Source organism: Epinephelus lanceolatus, chromosome 3, assembly GCF_041903045.1.
Source record: "Epinephelus lanceolatus isolate andai-2023 chromosome 3, ASM4190304v1, whole genome shotgun sequence".
In the NCBI taxonomy this organism is placed as follows: Eukaryota; Metazoa; Chordata; class Actinopteri; order Perciformes; family Serranidae; genus Epinephelus; species Epinephelus lanceolatus.
Genome location: NC_135736.1, coordinates 43,000,176 through 43,022,500, shown reverse-complemented (window position 1 = coordinate 43,022,500; position 22,325 = coordinate 43,000,176). Strand labels below are relative to the sequence as shown.

Below are 22,325 nucleotides of genomic sequence, written 5' to 3'. Positions count from 1 at the left end.
AGCAGCATTGTAATGAAAGTGGTCATCTCCTCATCAAACCTTGAGGAAAAACTCACATTCACTGTGCTTCTATGTAGATTCATATCACTGGTAATAGCAAATAAAGAAGGTGATACATTTTAGCACCCCTAGTGCAGCACAGCAAAAGCACAACCGAGTCATGACATGCAAAAAAAACTTACAAGTTCAGCTGGAATTAAGGTGCTTTCAGACAGTGACTGATTGCCGCTGCCGCCTCCGCTCTTTTCAATGTAAACACAGCTATGGCACCGTGGTCAGGGGCAAGGAGAGGGAGGGAGGCTGCATTCAGAGTTTATGATGATTCAACTTTTTCAACTCGCTCGCTGTGTGACCATGACAACTGCAGAAACTACAGCGGGGGAAACGATGCAGGAGCTGTATTTGAGTTCTTTGAATTATACACCCCTTCACCAGCTGAGAACACACAGATCGATGACGAGGAACAGTACTGGAGCAACGGGAGACTAGAAGTCTGATTATCCTGTCTGGAAAAATAAACAGCCTTTATGATACTGGTTAGCAAATCTTGCTAAGTTAATGCTGTCATTTCTTTTATTTCAAGATCCAAACTGCTCTATTAGGCTGTGTGATGAGATTATACTGGATAGCAGCAGCTTGTATATGGAGTGGTAGGATGGGAGATAGCTGCAAGCCATCATCGTGGCTTTGTATACTGCTGCTACTGATTTAAAATACAGACCACTATGGCTGCAACCAACCTGTCTGAAAGTGCTAAACGTCAGGGCTGGGTATCAGGTACTGACCAAAATAACCCCATAATGAGTAGTATCAAAACCTCATTTGATCCTATTTGTACTCAGATCTAGAAAATAACGGTTTTGCCTGCAGTGTATCAGAGCAAGTGTTTGTGATTGGCCCTCTGCCGCAGCAGCTGCAACCCATAAAGTTTGTGGTGTGGTGAAGTTATATTTGATGGAGCTGGCAGGTCAATGTGCAGAGATGCTACCAAAATGTTCAAAAGTATGGCTTTACTTGTAGTAGGAAGTAGGAAAAAAGGCGGAAAATGACCCCGCTCTGTGGACTATATATGAGGTGCAGACTTCCATCTGTGTCACCAGCGATGAGAAAATACAGTGAGTGCTGGATACAGCAGTGAGTGACAACAACCCTGCCAACATTTAAGGGTACTGTTTGCAGTGGATATGCTAAGTGGACCTAGGTTCTAGGTCTCAGATAAATCTCTCTGCAGGTCTATACAGAGAAAGGTGTTATTGGTAACCATAGGTCACTGGGGCGTGAAGAGGGGCAGGTACATAAATTCGAACCTTAAACAAGATGATCGGTTGATCCAATTACTGGCAGGCACGTTTGAAACAGTAAATAAAGAACCTGTCAATAGAATATTTAAAAGCCATAAAAGTATAACAGCCATGTGTTAATCTCTAAACAAACCCCGGGCACATTTATTTCTGTGCAGCCCAGAGAATCGTGTTCCATCCTGAACACCCCAGTGTCAATTAAAAATCCTCCAGGATGCAACAAAACCGAAAAATCAAACCAAAGCAGATGGAGGCTGCACAGACGTATGCCAAGTGTGGAAACAATGCAATGTCATCCTATAGTGCTCTGCCAGACTTAGTCAGGTCCTGTCAAGTCAGGTTTGTTCATACGGACTGTAATTACAGTCTCAGAGGGCTTCACAGGTGTATGATTAAGCAGACCATTCAATTCTTTTCAAAAAGAAGATGGAAAAAACATTCATTTTATCTTGAAGAAATAAAAATAACAAGTGGGCAGTTTACCAAAACACCCATCTGGCCAATCAGGCTGCTGCTTTGTCAGACTATGTTGCGTTCAAATGCTGCAGTTCGCAACCTGGCGAGACGCTTTGCCTGCCAAGCACTGTTCAGCGAAAAAACTACCTTGAGATATCATTAAAAGAAACTCCTGCAGCCACTGCCAGGAGATTAATTTAACAATTAAACTGATTTTGTTGAGCCTTCGACTTCTATAAGATAGTCCAGTTCAGCTGCATCCAATCCAATCATCATTCAATCACATAAATCAAAGGGTATTTTACAGCCGTCTCCTTTTGTCTAATAATTATTCCAAAAGCTGGCCATTTGCATTAATTGGAGCTGAATCTCATTGTCTTGATGGAGAGTACTGGAAAAAGCCAAGATAGAATATCCATTAGCCAACCTGATCTATAGGACAACAGTTCCCCCTTCAGACACTCCATCTAACTACAATGCAAGGAATCGCTGTCTGTGAATGAGCGTGTCCTTCACCCATCGTATCTTATGAACTGGTTGGTGCACTTTGGACATGCACTTTGGACACATTAATAAACTTTGAATAAACAAGCAAACAGCAGTCTGTGGCTCTGTGCAGCAGCGGGGTCGGGGCTTCAGGGCTCTGCAGAGAGTCAAGCATGTCTCACTATTTCTCTGGTGTTTCTGACGGCAAGTTGCCACGACTTAGGCAGGATTTTCTTTGCCACACTAACTTAGAAACTAATAACATGACAGCCAGCAAAATATCTCCGCTAATTAAATGCATGCGAAACATTAAACCCTTGGTGGTTATGTCAGAGCAGGCAACTAAAAAAGTAAAGGTTCACAGTAAAAGTAGAACTATTAATAGTGCACAGTGAAACTCCTGCATTCAAATTTTTACTTGAAGTTTAGAGTAAAACAGAGGCAGCAAAATGTATTACATTTACTTAACATCCATTCATGGTGGAGCTTTCAGTTCTATTTTAATGCTGGATAGTAATACATTACATTTAATTGTTATATTTTGTGAGTAAAATCTGAATCTGCAATGTGTAAAATGTCATTATTACGTTAATGCAGTAGTGCAATGTTTTCCTCTTACGTAGATGCACACTGTTACTAAGTAGTATACCGTTGAGTTCCATGTCTGTTGGTAGTTTGGAAATCCAGACCCAAATCTAGAAAGATTTAGGGTCTGGCTATGAGTAATGCAAATGGCCCAACTTGAGCGGCGGCACCAAGCATGCATTTGTAAATATCACTGCACGTAACTGGATAACACTACGACCAATCAGAACAGTACACGGGGTGACGTATCCAGAGCTTAGCTACCAGCGGAGCTAACTGGTAGATTAGACTCTTGCCGTATCCAGTCAGCAAAACAGCAAAAACGTCCTTCTTGCAAAGGAAAGACTCGAGCGCCGTCTTCTGTTCCTCTTTTAGAGAAAAAGCCAAGTCTAACTCGTTCATTGTAGCGGCCAAAGCCGTTTCAAACGACTGGTGTTCATCCGTAGCCATCTTGCAATGTTTACTGACTGATTCCAGACTTCGTCATCACAGCGCTGTCGTCATCTGTTTAGCTCGCCTCTGGCCCGCCTATATCAGATACACCGATGTGATTGGTGCAGCTCAGCTACAACGGCATGGGTAATGAGCATCATTACTGATTGCCTTAGTGACTCGCTGAGCAAATTCAAATTGTGCTCTCGCGAGAACTCTGGATTTCCAGGGTAGTCTTTTGGGGGCCTTTTGTATGTTATTTCGGGGTACGATGGGCCTTATTTACCAATAAAGTTATTTCTTAAATTTGTCCTTAAAAAAGAAAACATCTACATCAGATTCCTGACATGGTCCTAAACTAGGGAGTTGTTTGCACCTGTGTTTGTATAATGATGAATGCCCTTGTCCTTATAGGTTGAAACTGTGTGCCAGTTGATACTATTTAGCACAGGTAAACACCCCGCCAATTACCATGGAAAGACATGAGACTGCAGGGCCATGTGCACAAAAACTTCAATGGTTGTGAGGTGGAGGCACTTCTGCAGGCTGTGAAAGCCAAAGGAGCTGTCATATTTTGAAGCATGGGATGCTAAAAATATGGAGAGCAATGCTTTCCAGCTCCTCCTGGGGGACCCCAAGGCGTTCCCAGGCCAGATGGGATATAAAATCCCTCCAGCGTGTTCCGGGTCTACCCCAGAGCCTTCTACCAGTAGGCCGTGCCCGGAACACCTCTAACGGGAGGGGCCCAAGAGGCATCCTGATCAGATGCCTGAATCCCCTCAACTGACACCTTACGAGGCAAAGGAGCAGCAGCTCCACTCCGAGCTTCCTCCGGATGTCCAAGCTCCTCACCCTATCTCTAAGGCTGAGCCCCACCACCCCATGGAGGAACTCATTTCGGCCACTTGTATCCAAGTTCTCATTTGTTCGGTCACTACCCAGAGCTCATGACCATAGGTGAGGGTTGGGACGTTGATGGACTAGTTAATTGGAAGCTTCGCCTTCTGGCTCATGATGGTCCGGCGCAGTGCCCGCATGACTGCAGAGGCCGCACCAAACCACCGATCCATATCATGCTACATTCTACCCTCACTCATAAACAACACTTTGAAATACTTCAAGGTTCAAGGTTCCTTTCTTGTCATTGTACAGTAAGGCATACAATACAACGAAATTTCTAGTGCACTCAGTTACACCCTTGTTTGAGACAGTATTCTCTCCCAAGTCAGAAGGAGCAATCCACTGGTAGAGAACATCATCTCAGACTTGGAGGTGCTGACTCTCATCCCAGCTGCTTCACACTCAGCTGCAAACCGCCACAGTGCATGCTGAAGGTCATGGTGTGATGAAGCCAACAGAACTGCATCATCTGCAAAAAGGATGAGATGCAATTCTGAGGTCCACAAACCGGACCCCTTCCTCCACCTGGCTGCGCCTTGAGATTGTAGATATTGCATATCATATTATACAACTGTAGAATTGTGTCATGTCAGCACAGAACATACCTAATGACAGTGTGCTCTTGAGTGTGTGTAAATTATGTTTTTACCTATAAACAAATTCCAAATAAGAAAACAACAGGAAAACTTTGAAAGTGGGTGTTAAGAAGAAATGTATTCTTAGGAATGGTGGATGAAAGAGGCCCAGCTTACTTATATTTTTCATACGTAGACATCATAATGAATCGACAGCTGTTCAGATCCAGGTGAACTGCTCAGAACCCAAAAGAGTGCAGTGCAGAGTGTGAGACTGTTTGTATGAGCGGTTTACAAGAGGCCAGGCACTCAGCCTGCTCTGAACAGGCACCATATTAACAGGCACTGCACTAGTTCATTAAAATGCAGTTATCTTGATGTAATGTATGCATCTTACACTTGAAGCTCATATAATTTTAGTGGCAGGACCTTGTCCAAATGGTCCATTACAGGCATCAGATGTCGTTAAACTGCTGCCAAATGCCAAACCAATCCGCAACTAGACCTGGTATCACATGACCTGTGGGCTCAACAGGGGGGTGCTAATTAGAGGTAACACAAGCAGATAGGTAAAGCACTAATCTATCAAATAGATTTAAGCTTTTTTTCTATTCACACACTCTTCTGATGCAGTGAATATGGCTTTGTGTGAATGTATCTGCAGATATGTGTGAATGTGAGAGATTTGTGTGAGAGTGTGTGTATGTGCAATAATGCCAGTGGCACAGAGGGCCACATGTGTTGATCCAGAAGAGATTGAAAGTGAATTGGAAGCTATTAATCTGACCTTCCCTTGCCATCAGATTTGGTTTGAAGCAGAATATATATTCACTCCACACGGTCTGTTTCTCTTTTTACAGCCGGCTTCTCTTCTCTCTCCGTCTGTATCTTTCCCTGTACCTCCCTCCTGCCCTTCCTTCATTCCAATCCACAAGTACAGGTTTAGATGTGGAGAGCAGCATTTTACACCTCAGCCTTTCAAATGATCTCTATTATTCCCTCCCCCATGCTGCTCTGATTATCCCTTCTCTATGTGAATGAATTCGGCTGTGTTTCTGCATGAGAGCTGGTTAACATGATATTTGCAGCTCCGCACTCCACTCTATCTTCACTTTCAGCCCAGCATCAGTGGTATCACACAGATGTGGATACAATGACAGTACTCCCTGTTGGAAACGGCTCTGTTGTACAAAGTAGGGTAGAGAAACCACAGGCCGTGACAAGTTTGCCTTGACGTTTCATTTCGTATGCAACTTTGCAGTTGATTCAGCATGGGAAATGTACAATTTAGCAAAAACAAATAGCAATTTCACAAGGATGGTGACACTGCTGGTAGCAGCTCGGTGCAGAAACCGAAATCTCAACTCCAGCTCAAGTATTTTTTCTAAACCACTTTAGTCGCGGTCCTTCCATTCAGTGAACTGAGTCTATTGTTTATAAGTGCTCCCCAAACACCACTTTCAACATAATTCTACAGGGATGAATGCCTTTGGGTAGCAATATGGTTATAATGCAATGAGATATGAGATTTTTACTGTTCTCATATAAAGCATACTGCAGAAAATAGTGGCTGGACAAACCAAATTTGCCCCTTTTTCTTTGACAACAGTTTATGCTGCCTTTCCTCAGGTCTGCCCATCCAACAGGAAGGTTTTAAAGAGAACCACCAAGTATTTGAAGCTCCATTTAACACAGCTATTTATATTCACTTTGAATTAAATGACTCCTTATAATATGAGAGGATGGACAGCAATGTAGATTCTACTGAGAATTAACCATTCTGAGTCACTTGCGGTAAATGAGCTGATTTTTAAGTGTATTTTGGATGCTATGTACTTATATTTTCGCAGGATCTCTAAGACATTAACTTGAGCTATGCTTTAATTTACCGATATATGTGTGTACATCAAGTAATGATATGAATACATATACATAATTTGTAAAACATCTCTACTTAATTGTCAGCCCAGTGGCCAGAAGAAAATGTTGGCATTGTACGTTTCTGCCCTGCAATAGTCTGGCGACCTGTCCAGGGTGTACCCTACCTCTCACCCAATGTCAGCTGGGTAAGGCTCCAGTCCCCCTGCGACCCCTAATGGGATAAGCGGTCACAGAAAATGAATGAATTGTATGTTTCTGCATACCATAATACATTACATATATCAACATTTCCAAAGCGATGTAGTACATGAGCTGACTGTCATCTGTAGGTCAAAGGGATGGTGGATGGGATGTCACCTAAGTGAGGCACCAGTCAAGCTACAGACCACTAGAGGACACTGTTTAAAACAACTTTAAAGAGTTGGTTTTTGGCGACCCGTCAATGTTTTTAAACCAAGAACTGTGCTATGAAAAAATGTTTGTTTCTTACCAAGACATCCCTATTTTAACCCAATACATGACCTTTCCCGAACCATAACCAAGTGGTTTGTGTGTCTAAACTTGAGTGCATGTTACCCACAGTGTTGTTGAAACATGAAGTTAAGATGTACCCGCTACACAATAACGTACATATGCAACTGTATCCATGGTTTGCAGAAACGTACTACGCCAACATTTTTTTTTCTTTGCCGATTGGGTTGGTTAAAAACCCTGTCTCACTCCAAAGTCATTGAAATCAGGTGCTTGGGCAGTAACTTAAGACGTGAAAACCAACAAAAAAGGCATCCTATAACAGTAGCATGATACACGAGCTCTGCGGCATCAGGGGGAAACAGGGTGGGACAAGGAAGTAAGTTAAGGCGGCAAATGTCCGAGTGGGGCTGGTGGGAGGGGTGGTGGATGGGCCCAACGGACGCCTACTTTTACCCGAGAGAGCAGCGTTCGCGTCCCACAAGATTCTAAAGCTAAACCCTGTTGTTTTTTCCTAAACTTAACCATGTGTTTTTGTTGAAGGAAAAAATAAAAAGTCAATAAGCGTGTTGTACTGAGATAGTGTGTTTATTTTTAAAAAAAAAAAGTAAATGTAAATGTAAAAAGTGTATTTTGAAAGAAGACAATGCATGTAACAGGCAGAACTTGACACGGTGTCCCAGAATGTCAACAACCAACGCACCCAGGGTACCTTGCACGTCGTATGTGGACTTGGAAATTCCATGACCAAACATCAATACATGACAGATCGGATTGAGAATGCGCTGATTGGTAGTGTTTATGTAAAACTTCATAAAGACTGACAAACAATTGTTGGTATGTATTACTCATTAATGGTGCATTAAGTTTTGATATCTGAACAAAAAAAAAGTTGAACATTGCATAAGCTGCAGACCAGGTTGTTGATTGTCAGTGGGATCAGCAGGACTAACAACCCTTCTGCAAAGAAAAAAAGTCATTGGCGTTCATTACAGTGTTAAAAATATCCAAAATACTGCTCTGTTGAGCATAAACAACAGTGTTTTTGCAGGGCACTGAATAACATTACTGTAACATTATTCCTATGATAATGAGTGCTATGCGCCCACCCAGACATGTTCCTGGGTTAAGCTATTCATAGTGTTTTTGTAGGGCACCAGATAATATTACTTTAAAATTATTCCTGTGATAATGAGTTCTATGTGCCCACCCAGACATGTTCCTGGGTTAAGCTATTCATAGTTTTGTTGTTACAACTAAATTGTGATGCTAATTTTATGAGCTGCACGACTGCATGACTTAATAAAATGAGAAGTACACTTAGATAAAAACAAAAGTTTATACAAAATGCCTGAGTATAGCAGACTTATATTTATGGTATTGATAAGAAATTCTCAAGTATATACACTTCACACGTAGCACAGCTCAATTTGCAAGGCAATGTATCTAGCAAAAAGACATATCTAAGTACATTTAGTGTACATGGACACAATTTAGATTGATTAAACTTCAAATATAACTATTGACTTGAGACAGAAATGTTGTTGAATCAATTATAAAATATCAATATTATTGAAGTTGTCGGTTTATTAGGTACACCTTGCTAAAACGGTCCTGCAATAAACCCCATTTTAATAAAGGTTATCATGTTCAGTTTTTGTTGAATGTGCTCTGTTCTAAAGAGGTGTTGATTTAATTATATGGTCATTTTTTAAACTGTTATATTGGATTATACTGAGGTATTGTTTCTAATATTTAGTCTACCCTCACTGATATAAACAGTCAGCAATATCCACCTTTTGTCCAACAGTTCTCTTGTTTCTCAAGAACAATACCTGGCACATCACTCTGTCTTTCTTTTCTCACAAGGACAGAGCAAAACAACCATGAATTGGACATTTTGGGTGTGCATCAGTGTGGATGACAGACAGATAAAAAGACCCCGGCAGATATATTAAAATGAGCAGATGAGTAACAAGAAAGCCGACCACCCGCCACAGTAAGCAACAAAAAAGTAATGCACAAATGAAGGCCAGGAGGTAAACGGAAAAATTATGTCAGACAGCGATTTGAATAAGTACAGAGCGACAAAAGTCTGATCTGTCTATCACTGCGGATAGCCAGAGGCGTTCTTTTTTAATGTTTATTGCCAACTATCCCACTCTGCCTCACTGACGGCCTCTCTCTGGCTCTGCAAAATGATTTAACACAATGAAAACTACAAATGATTTACTGTCTAGGAAGGACGAGTGAAGAAAAGTGATAGAGACAGAGACAGAGGGAGAGGGAGGGGGAGCTGAGCCAGCACTCAGAACTCCTTAAGCACTAAAAACTGGCTAACAATTCCTCTTTCCTCAAAACTCTGAGTCTGCTTCTGTCTTATAAATCTTCCCAAACCAAAGTCCTTCACTTAGCACTTCAACTTGAACCCTGTCTTTTCTGACTGCGCACATTTATCTTTCTTATGATAAGACTCTTTCTCTGAAATTACATGCCCTGATTTTGTTAGAGTGCCCTCAGATTTTCTACCAGGTCCGCTATGGTTCACTCAGCTGTAAAGTTACATTTTCAATTTCCAGGCACATCACTTCAGCTGCATTGACCGTTGTCGACCTCATCTGTCTGACTGTTAGTGGTTAGAGACTGAAGAGGGATGCGGAACTCTAAAACATAAAAACAGAAGCATGTCTGAATGCAAGACATCCTGCAAGGAGCATTTTCCATTTGTATTCAAATGCATAATTTACACCGCATGGTATGGCTGGCTCCCCTTGACTCACCCTTGGTACCAGGTACTTTTCTCAGTTTTGTTTTCCACAGCAACAATTACCCCCTTCATGTAGGTGGGATTCTTATCTTATTATCACAGCAATGCCATGTGAAACTGGCGTGACATCATCTTCAACGTGACACAAACAGAGTGTGTTCTCTCGCTAGATCCTTTCAACCAAACAGAGGAATATCTGTACTTTATCAGTTGACATCAAATGTCTGTCCTTTTTTCATTCATCCATAATCCATTTGCTCATTATTTGCATATAAGCAAGGTAGATTTAAGTTAAGGATTTATTCTTTGTTTCTAATTCATTCATAAGTGTACACCATCTTCCACCAAATTTCACCAGCAGCCCTTCAGATTAAAATGAGGCACATCCACACGAACATGCAGACAAGTTCCGGTATAGTGGACAGAGTGTATTTATACACACAAAGAGGATTTCACTCGTGGATCAATCCACAGCGCCACTCAATCTGAACTCACAATGTGAGAAAGTGGACCCGGTCAATACAAGCCTTTTCATTTGAGGGAAGTAACAAGGACACACACATTTGTACACACACACACAGTACACACACCCCTACATTCACTAATACTTCCTCCCATTCAGCTGTAGTGATTTGATTGAATGGTGAGTGCTGATGAAGTGTAAACCAGCAGCTGTGTCAACGACAGATTTTGAGGTTGTTCTCACTTTGTATGAGAACATTTACACCCCTGAAGACCTCCTAAAGTGGTGGTCGCTAACCTATAGTTGAGATCCACTGGTAGATCTATTCCTGTACCTCCCCAAAATGATAGAAAAATAAATACACAAATACATTATGTCTGATTGATGTTCAGTTTAGCATATGCCTCTCTCTCTCTGTCTCAATCCAGCTGTATTTTTTTCCAGCATAGCAGGTGCTCCATTAAGTGACCAATAAGACTGGAGAGTAAATGCACTCAATTTATTCAGCACTTTTCTAGTCTCAGCCACCATTTAAAGCTTTACAACACAATCACCATTCAGCGATTCTCACACACATTCATACACTGCTGGTTAAGGCTACCGTACAAGGTCCCACGGCCACCTGCTCATCAGATAAGCATTCAGACACACTCACACACCAGTTCAGCACCAATTGCTTCAGTATCTTGTCCAAGGACACTTTGACATGGAAACTGCATGGGCCAGGGATCAAACCACCAACCTTCCAATCTCATTGTAAATGGACCTAATGGACCACCCTGCTTCCTGAGTTACAGCCACCCCAGTACCAGTACGTTAACTGTGGCAAATGTCAAAAAAATGGCACTCAGTGGTGACAGCCTGCAAGGTAGATAGCTAGTATGGCAGAGGCTCCACGAAAGAAGGTAAAAAAGTACCATTTCTGCATGGGAAAAGAATTTTCTATTTTAACCTTGGTAAAAGACAAGTGTATATGTATGGTGCGCCATTAAACACAAGTACTTTCTAAAAGAGGAAATCTGCAGTGGCACCACAACACCAGCCACTAGATATTCAAAGACAGCGATCCCCAGAAGACCGCAATCTGTTTAAGGAAATTTGACGAGGTGAACCCAGCAATTGCTTTCTTCAAAACCTGCTGCTCAAAATGCGGCTGCTGCTGAAGCATCGTCTGATATAATTCACCTTTTTGCCAAACACAAGAAGCCTCTTACAGATGGTGATTTATTCAAGGAAGCATTGGCTATTACCGCACTGTTTTCAGCAACTTCAAAAACAGAGACGACATCAAAAGCACACTCCGTGGTGTTTTGCTCGGGCTGGCAACAATGAGAAGGAGGGTAGAGTCACTGTCAGGGGACGCAGATCGACAAGTATTAGAGGACTTGTCGCGTGGTAAATATTTTTCACAACAGTTTGATGAATCCCTGGATGTAATGAACACAGCTCAGCTTGTGGTATGACTTTTCAGGACTCTGGAATAAAGGAGGACGTCCTCACCGTTTTGCGCTTAAATAAAAAATGAGCAGTGAAGATATTTACAATGAGTTTTAAAAATGTGTGAAAATGACATCCACATTCATCAACTGGTGGCAATTATCACAGTTGAGGTCCAAGCAATGTGCGGTGTGCTTGCAGGTTTTATAGCACTGTGTCGTAATGACCCTGGTTTTCCAAACTTCTTGAATTAACGCTGTGTGATTCATCAGCTGCTTTTGGCTGGGAAGGCTGTGGACTTTTTTCATGTAATGAAAATTGTGGTCAAACTGAAACTCGATTCAAGCAAAGGCGCCTCAGCACCAATTGATTCTATTATTCGAGCTTGATGCTGCTCATGCAGAACTACCTCTCCATGCTGGTGTCCGGTGGTTGAGTGCTGCAGAGATGTGTTGACTTGCTACCTGAGATAAAAACATGAAACAAAGAGCACAAGGAGCTGTGGAAGCACGGGGAACTGTCAGATGATGTGTGGCTACTGGACCTGAGGTTTCTGACAGATCTACCTGCAAGACCGAACGCACTCAACAAGGAGCTCCAGGCAAAAGACCGACACCTGCCCCACATGATAAGTGCAGTGAACGTGAATGTGTTTGGACTAAATATCAGTAGGCTGACAGACTCTCCCCACCTGGAGAAAATGTCACAGGCCATCAAAGACAAGGATGTTCTTCTTCACCCTGAGTAGTACAAAGTGGCAAGAGAGTTCTTTCAACATTTTGGTGCGTTAGACGTCATGAGAGATACCGCTGCATCCATTTCCAAACCCATTCCTTCCCATTGATAAAGAACAGGTAGCAGCCAAAAGTCCAGTAAGATATTTGCTTTGCCAAGTGGAGTTGATATGAAGATGGTTGATTAGCAAAATGACATAAAGCTGGAAGACTAATCAAGGGACAATGACTTCTGCCGACTTGTCAGCAGTGAGACATTTTCTCTCCTCTCTGTATGTGCCTACTTTGGATCAACTTACCTCCATGAGACGGTGTTTTCACAGATGAAAATAATCAAATGCAAGTACAGGAACTGCCTTACTGACAGACACCTCACAGACTGTCTTAGACTGGCTGTCTGTAGCTACAAGTCAAACCACAAAGCACTCACACCTGAGTAACATTACTCCAACAGTTCAGCCTTCCGATGGTATTGTGAGAAGTGATGCGACATAGTTAGCAAACATTACATCCATCCATTTTCGTAATCGCTTATCCTCTTGGGGGTTGCTATCCCAGCGGACATTGGGTGAGAGGCGGGGTACACCCTGGACAGGTCGCCAGACTATCACAGGGCTGACACATAGACACAGACAACCATTCACACTCATATTCACACCTACAGCCAATTTAGCATGTCTTTGGACTGTGGGAGGAAGCCGGTGTACCCGGAGAAAACCCCACCCTGACACATGCAAACTCCGCACAGAAGGGCTCCCTGTTGGGATCGAACCAGGAACCCTCTTGCTGTGAGGCGACAGTGCTAACCATTAGGCTTGTGCTGATTTCCGGTTTAACCGGTTCAGCCCGGTTTAAGAGCTCCACCCGGTTTAATTTACGTCAACCGGATAAACCGGTGGAGAAAAAAAAAAAAAAAAAAAAGCTTTTCACATCGGTGGCCTGTCAAAGGACTATATTCAACTGATCTTGCATTGTAACATGCATTATGACAAGTTAATAAGGTTTATGTTTGTTTATAAATGAAGTGGAGGAGCCTACAAGTATTTTGTTTAGTTTGTCTCAGAGGCATCAGAGGGACTCCGCAGCTCCGCTCCACTCAGCTGTCTGCTGCTGCTGCGCGAGATCAAATTTCATTGGGGGTGGGGAAAAGTGCGAGGGAGTCAGCAGTCATTCAGTTTGTTGCCCTAGTAACCCGTTTCCACTGAAGAAGTTCCTGGTACTATTTGGGGGGCTGGAACTACTACAGGAACGTCCTCTCGCTCAGCCCTCTCAACCGCCGTGTCTCCACTGAGAGAGCGGAGTCGGAGGAAGGTTCCTTGGTGTCCTTCTGCGTCTTCTTCTTGTGTAACCGTGTCTGTATTGGCAGTTAATACAGCATTACCGCCACCTAGTGGATTGGAAGCGCATTACACCTATAATGGGCTTTTATTGAGAAAAATAGCTCAAATGCGCCCCCCAGTGGTAAAATTAGGTATATAATTCGATATATCGGTTCGGTTAAATATCTGGCTTTAAATCAAACCGGTTGGAAAATTTTCAAACCGACACAAGCCTACTAACCACCACACCACTGTGCAGCCCGCAAACATTACAATTCATGGTAAATGTAATTACTTGCATGAAGCTTTGGCTATACAGTTAACAGTGGCACTCCATATGATCAGCCCACTGCAAGGGTGTTGTCTTCTATGGACAAAATAATTTCCTCATACAATCGGAAAATAGGCCACATGCCTTTATTTTTTCTGTTGGGATGAAATCAAATAATCAACCTTAATTTTGTATTGTCAGACATTTGGAGCAATAAAGCTATGGTCATTTGATGTGCAAGTTCCAGTGCTTTCTTGGTTGCATCAATTTAAAAGTTGGTTCAAAGAATTTCATCTAATTCAGATACAATCAGCCCCAAAAAGGCCTCAGGTTGGAATTACAATCTGGGCTGTCTTTTCTCTCAACACTTCAATAGGTAGATCTTGCCTTTCGTCAAGGCTGAGGTCATGGATCTTGGATCTCAGACTAATAGTCTATAGGCAAAGGCAAGCCCCATTAGCAGCACAGCAAGGCTACACTCGCCACCATAATAAAAAACAGAAATGTGAGACAGTTTTGCACGAGGGAGAGAGACAGATGAAAGAGACAGAATTAAAGACAAAGGATCAAATAGCAGACAAAGCCATGTGTTTTTTTTTTTCACTGACTTAAGAGATTTTCCTTGGGAAGACATTTCACTTAGATCTGAATGGATGGCTTGCCTATTAAGCAACTCTTTCCTTCTCAACTCTATTTTTTTTCTACCTCTTTCTCTGCAGTTGGTTATAAATTCATGTCAGGCCCAACAAGAAGTTGATGAGATGGCTGCTTAATGGAAGAAGTGCAGAATGTCTACAAACAGAACATTTATTTCAATCTCCGTCTTTCCCCCTGTCAGGAATCACTTATGTCAGCTGGTGTGGGGAGAAAACGCTCTTTCTGATCGATAGGACAAAAACACAAACCATGACTGTTCTCTACACATACTCACATAGATGCAAACAAATATGTAGCTGTAAATATACACACTATAACCCTTCTTCCACCGTTATACCTCTCTTAAGGTTTCTACCGTTTTTTTCCCCGTTAAAGGGGTTTTTTTGGGGAGTTTTTCCTTATCCGCTGTGAGGGTCATAAGGACAGAGGGATGTCGTATGCTGTAAAGCCCTGTGAGGCAAATTGTGATTTGTGATATTGGGCTTTATAAATAAAATTGATTGATTGATTGATTGATTGATTGATTGATTGATTGATTAACACTATTGGCAGCCTCACATTGTCTCTTCCCCTTGTTTCTTCTACCCACCTCCATGTCTTTCTATCAGTGTACCTTTCCCACTCCTGTTCCCCTTTATCCCTTCATTTGTCTCCTTCTCACTGCCTCTGTCACTGCTGTTTCCCTTATCCTTTTTCTTCTTTCTCTATCTCAGCTTCAATGAATGCCAACCAGTAGTCATACCTCTGTTTTCTCTATGCACTCATTCTTATTCTTTCCACTCAGCAGTGTAACTACTTACAGATAAACTCTATCGGGGAGTTGGAGTGTAAGTGTGTGAGTCACAAATGACCTCAGTCTAAGTGTTGCTTTTAAGAAACTTGATAAGCTGGGAGCAGCGAACGTGGTGTGCTGCTTGTGCTGTAACCCAACACTCCCTTCATTTCTTACATAGGCAGATAACTATAATTTTTTACGTATGTGTGTATACAATGGTGTGATAGATTACACAAAACTACACAAAATTGGCAGATTCAAGATGACAAGGATTTCGTAACATAGTGTAGAGCAAACCGTTTTAACAGGAACCTCTAAGCCTATAATACAAACCTTTAACACCCGCAGGACTGAATGATACACTCAACTGACGTCAGATATCTCCTGATCTGGGTCTTAACAGTGGGTTCAGGTTCTTACAGGGGAACTCGACAAATTCCCCCGGATCAAAGCAGCAATTCTGGTCACAAAAAACGCCTCCAAACTCTTTTACTTCAAGTACACTAAAGTGAAGGTTCACAAAGGGACCTTGCTTCAGCATGTCAATGTTATGTGTTTAATATTGGGGAATAAATGTAATTTCTTGCCTAAAAGTAGCTAAATTTGTTTTGAAGTATACTATAATGCTACTTATGAGTAAATTTGGGGGTTTTCAGTTTGTAATAAAACATGTGGCGCCAAATTTCTCGGCAAATGGTGCAACGCACATTCACACTGTGGTCTTCAATGACTAAGACCGTGCCATGGACACATCTCTAGATGCATTCTGCAACTGAAGTTCATACGTGCATGCCAGAACACATCGGAACAAAGCTCCACTACTTTTTTCCTCCAAGTGAGGAAATACAGTATTCACAATTCTCTCATGGCAATTGGACTGAAGTTTTGTCTAGACAAAACTAAGTCCAGTTGCGTTCGATTCAATTGCCTTGAGATAGATATTGTTTATTGTCCTTTCGGAAATTTTTCTTGTGTCTGTGGCTGTCAGAAAAAACAGAAAACATTACAATGAAGACACCACAACACAAACACTTGACACTGCAGACAAAACCCTCAGACAATTCATAACATTGGACATTACAATAAAGACAATTTAAACATCAATCAAACGATACAACAGACGACACAACCACAGTGCCCACATAGCTTCACCCAGGTTCACCCATTCTATTTAACAGAGTTATGCTAAAAGGTATAAAGGACCTCTGGGCACAGGAAGTCTTAAGAGGCGGCACTCTGTACCTCCGTCCTGATGGTAATAATTCATACTCGCCATGCAGAGGATGTAAGACGTCAGCGAGGATCGCCCGTCCCTTTCCCACTACCCGGGACTCACAAAGCTCTGTCATGCTGCGCTGCTTCTGACCCGCTATCTTGCTAGACATGTTGACAATCTTATTAAGTTTGTTCTTATTGACAACTGAAAGTGAAGAAAACCAGGCAATAAAACAAAAAGCCAAAATACTGTCTAGGAAGGAACGATAGAACAGAAGCATAACGACGATAACGATGATAGATAACTGTGACCTGGATAAATGAGAATATCCACAGGCAGTATTCATACTTTGCATAATCTGGTCAAAAGTCATATACATTTTTCTGAGCATGTAAAGATCCATGCATCACATAAGCAGTATGTAGAGACACAATAACAACAAATGGAATAGTCAAAGTTGTCAAATTGAGATTTAAAGGTTCAATGTGTAAGATTTAGGAGGTGATTTTAAACCGGTAAAAACACTGAATAAAGCAGTAATGGTTGAAAAAAATCTGTTTTTCTGACACCACTCATAGCAGATGGGCTTCTAACTACAGTGGCCAAGACAAAAATGTGAAAACAGAAAAGGCCCTATCAAGAGCCTGTGTTTGGTTTCTCCGTTCTGGGCTAGAAACATGGCAGCCTCCATAAACCAGGACCCGCGCCATAGGTATACATGCAAAGGCTCATTATAAGGTAACAAAAAAATTACTATTCTTATTATCAGGTGATTACACCTACACTTACCTACACTTCTGATAATATACAAATTATATTATATTCCATTTCTGCCAACATGTCCCCCTAAATCCTACACACTAGACCTCAAAGGTGTATCGAATGATTCAGGACATCAACTCATGCATTGAGAAACATTCAAGAAATCATTCAACTTTTCCCTTTCTTTGCACTTGAACTGAACTACCACGCTGTGCCAAAAAAATATCCACCAACGATGGTACTCGTTAAGTGTTACCTAGTAAAGACACATGCACGTTCATAATAGGTGTGCTGCGGTACTTAAACAGCAAACACTACACCCCTGGTTGGTGGGATTGCTACTATATGTGGTCACCTGTTTTCTAAACTTGCCGATCTTGGTTTACTCCTGTTTTTCAGAGGTGGAGAATTTTTCACCTTTAAATGAATATGCAGCAAAGAGAGAGCTGCTCCTTGTTAAAAATGCAAACTTTGACTCACGCCTGATGCTCCTGTTTGATAAATTCGTGTCTAGAGCAGAATGTGTCAGATCTGTGGTGGATAAATCGGCACAAAAGTATCTGTAAATCTGGCCCTGATGTCACTTATACTTGTAACTATTTGGACTTGAATCCAGCCTCCCCTGAGGCTGTTGTGAACTTGTCAAGTGAGGTGAAACATCCAGCAGCCAGGGTCTGTGCCGATTCAAAGCGGAATCCATCACATGCTCATAGAAATTTAATCTATTGAGAGAACTGATATTGCTTTCTTTATAGCCCTGAAATGGGAGAATGCTGAATGATTAAATGATGATGAATAAGACATTAAAAGACAGCACTTTTGGAAATAATCCACAAACTCGGACTCATCATTCACACTATAAAAAGGATATGGGCTGGAGACCATGCGTATGCACCAGCTACGAGGACAGGTTGTCTGTTTGAGGCAGAAGAAGACCACAGGTGCCAGCTCAGGGTAGGGCACCACTAACACACTGGTATCACTGCTGTCATCGTCATCGTCGTCCTCATCATCCTCTTGACACTCCAGCACCTTCTCCTCCTCCTCAATCCTCTCTTCCTGAATAATCCCTTCCTCCTCTATTTCTTCCTCTTTCTCCTCCTTTTTCTTGGGACATGGGAGGTGGTGCGGGGAGGGCCTGCAGGGGGAGGAGGAAGTGATGGCATCATCGCTATCACGCCTGGCTATGGCTGTTGTTACCCTTGAGATTGTTGCCGCTGACGGTGGCGTTGCTGTTGATGTTGCAACGCTGGGGCCCCCCTCCTCCTCACTCGTCATGGCAACGCAACAGTCTAGGATGAGAGAAACAGAAAAGACAGAGAGAGAAACAAATTAAAATTTACAACAAAAAAAAAATCACAAAACAGTAAACACAGGCTTGAGCTTAATTACCCCGTGAGAAAACTCCAAGCCAGGTTGGCCAGAGGGTTTGGCCACGGTTAAAGTAATGAAAAGATCAGCGTCATGGTGAGTGCTGGTACAGTAGGAGGTACAGTCAGCTGTGCCTGAGCAGCTACAGACACAGCTGGTTACTCTGCTGAGTGACAGCCCATTACACCTCCATTCTATCCCCTCATGTTCTGTCATCACCTCTACTGTGTTGTAATGTGGCCGCATTCACAATATATTTATTCTCATTTACATATTCTATCTGTGTCTGTGATCAGACAAAACAACAAATATGAAATGGTTACGTAATGGCGTCAGATAAATACTATCTGTTAACCAGCAGTCATTTCCAAGTTGCTGCGATACCGTGATAAAATCATTACATAATTAGAGTCATTGATAACAGCTCAGCTGTGCATTGTGTACAACAATTTGAATGAGTGATCACAGAGGAAGTTCGAGGCGACAGTAAGTCCTTCTTTATTGCCATGCAGCGACCCAACCCTCACTGGGCTGGCTTACATCATTGTTTTGCAAAGCCCAGTTTTTCTCACACACAATGAAACACTGAGCCAGCGTCTTAAGATTTTTCTGGAAACTGCTTTGCAAAGTTTTTGGAAGATAGAAATGCTGTATTAGTCTGGACAGAGGGTTGAAATGTAGAGAAAAAGATGTGTTTACAAATTCAAACAGCTTAATGTGGATGTGCTAAAGATAAAAATACACTTTGGCCACAGTGCCACATCATATGACACACGTCAAGCGCTGCCCCTAGCACCTATAGGAATGTTATGCTGCAGCATGTCAACAGAAGACAGTTAGCACCACTTTTACTAAATGATCTGTACTTCCTCCAACTTGTGATTAGCCTAAAATCATAGTATGTGGAAATCCATAAATTAAACTTCATTTGTCACCTGAAGAGCCAGTCTCCAGAGCTGTGGCTCTCCAGGCAATAACGTTTTTGCCACTGTCTTAATAATGACCTGATTGTGGGTTATTTCTTAACCTCAGCAACTAGTCTCTCCTCAGCCATTCTTCGACACACACGACAGACAGCGACAGCAAGAGATGAGAAGAGAAGATGAGCTGCCAGCAGATAAGAGGAGCTGCTACAGGAGGCGGGATGTACAAGCATGGAGCGAGTGGGGAAAAAATACATGTATTTTCAGGGGCGGGGAGGCTGGTGATAGGACAGTGGTGTGAAGCTCGGGAGCCTGACTCGAGTCTAGTAGGGGCTGTAGATTGAAATAAACAGGGGTGGCTGTTTTGACTCACACCATCCAACCGCGGTGTGTTTTAGCCTTAAGATTTTTATGATGTACTGGTTAAAAGATGGCGGCACGGTGATCTAGTGGTTAGCACTGTCACCTCACAGCAAGAGGGTTCCATAGTTTGATCCCAGGAGGGAGCCCTTCTGTGCAGAGTTTGCATGTTCTCCTCATGTCAGCGTGGGTTTTCTCTGGGTACTCCGGCTTCCTCCCACAGTCCAAAGACATGCAGGTTAATTAGTGACTCTAAATTGTCCGTAGGTGTGAATGTGAGTGTGAATGGTTGTCTCTATGTGTCAGCTCTGTGACCCTCAAGATGATAAGCAGTTACGGAAATGAATGAATCAATGATTAAAAGCTCTCCCCTTTCACAAATCAGTCCGGAAAAGCATTACCTGACTGATTTAATGACAATGGATTATAACCTCTCTTTCATTTGAGTTACTGCACTTGACGTAAAGACAAACAAGGCAACCAGATGACATGCATTGATTCGCATTTCACTTCCAAGTCTGATCACAGAGAGAAACAAGAGACTGTAGAGAGGGAGCACGAAAAAGAGAAGGCAACAAACTGCTAAAAGTTGGAGAGAGAAATAAAGGAGTAAGGAAAGAGTGTTGGAAAGGAGAGTTCAGTGATTTAGTCAGAGGCTTAGTGTTGAGAGGAATCAATACTGTGTAGCTGGAAAGAGAATAGAAGGAGCAGGGGTCCTGATATGACTGAGTGGCACCTGCCCATGGATTTCCAATGAGTGAGCCCAGCTCACAATTCTCAATAAAAGCTACTGAAAGCTCAAGTCCACTTCAGTCATGGAAAAGTGCTTCTAGACTGTGTTCATTCGTATTATGCAAGCTGGCTCTCAGGGTATTATTATGACTACACAGGACATGAATGTGACTAACTCAAAAGACTCTTACTTTATGTCCCTTATTACACGGGCAATATGGAATCGCTTTGTAAGTCACCAAGGAAGTGCAGAATCGACTCCTGCAAAGCTTACAGTTACATCTTCATAGCAGAGGGAAGAAAGCCAGCTAATTGGAGCAGAGGTACAAGGGAAATATCTTGTCAAGAGGAATACCATATCCTTACCATGAAAATATGAGATAAGAAGGAACTTTTTTATATCCCGGGGGAAACTGTTGTGCAGCAGTTGCACAACAAAGTAGGAAAAGAGTGCAAAATGTGAATGAATGTGCAAGTATGAAAAACATACCCAAAAGCTAAAGTATACACAATATCAAAAAAAGAAGAGCAATGTTTACAGTAAGGATCATAAGTTGCTCGTATCTCATGCTGCCTCTTAAGGGAACACTTAATGATCACAGTATAACAGCAAGTCAGTTAAACTTCAGGGATATCAATCTGTCCATTTAGGAAGCACAAGTGATTGAGAGTCAGTTTCACCTGCTTTGGTGCAAATGAAAGTGACAACAAGGCAGAAGAGAGGCAAAGCAAGACAACCTCCGAAAAGGGAAAGGTTTTACATGTGGTGTCCACAGAGAGTTGCTCTCCCCTTAACCTTCCTGGCGGATTCTACCCTAGTTTGTGTTCTGCTTGTGTCCTTGTTACGACTGGAAACATAAGGTGGTACCTGCAGTGCAATCGGGTTGCACAGTCTAGCTCCTCCAGGATGGCACATCCATACCTGCAGTCGCAAGAAGGGTTGCTGCATCTCCCAGCACAGTCTCACGAGCATGGTGGAGATACCAGGAGACTGGCTGTTACATGAGGACAACTAGACCTGTCCGTAGAAGGGTGTCTGCCCAGCAGCAGGACCAGTATCTGAGGAGTGTGAGGAGCACTACCAGAGCCCTACAAAATGACCTCCAGCAGATCGTCATAATTTTCCGTCAGGGATGATTAAAGTATTTCTGATTCTCATTCTATTGGTGTGCATGTTTCTGACCAAACTGTTAGAAACAGACTCCATGATGGTGGCATGAGGGCCCAACATCCTCATGGCGACCTGAGCTCACAGCCCAGCACCGTGGAGCTTGACTGGCATTCACAAAGTACCACCACAGACTGTCCAGGAGCTCACTGATGGCCTGATCCCCCACATCCCCCATCTGCTGACTCATCAGGAGCATGCCCAGACACTGTCAGGGATGCATAAGGGCACACAGGGCCATAAACACTACTGTGCAGTTGGGTCAGCCTGTGACTTCACTTTG

The 22,325-nt window shown here is 42.5% G+C and overlaps 1 protein-coding gene across 1 annotated transcript in view; it reads right to left on the bottom strand.

Annotated features, from left to right (window-relative positions):
• The window catches only part of LOC117255300 (voltage-dependent T-type calcium channel subunit alpha-1I-like), a 386,243-nt gene that overhangs the window by 269,597 nt on the left and 94,321 nt on the right, over window positions 1-22,325 (bottom strand). Inside the window, exon 2 of the mRNA XM_078166400.1 lies at window positions 18,361-18,780. Coding sequence (XP_078022526.1) covers window positions 18,361-18,766 — 406 coding nt within the window. The 5' untranslated portion in view covers window positions 18,767-18,780. The remainder of the gene's footprint in view (window positions 1-18,360; window positions 18,781-22,325) is intronic.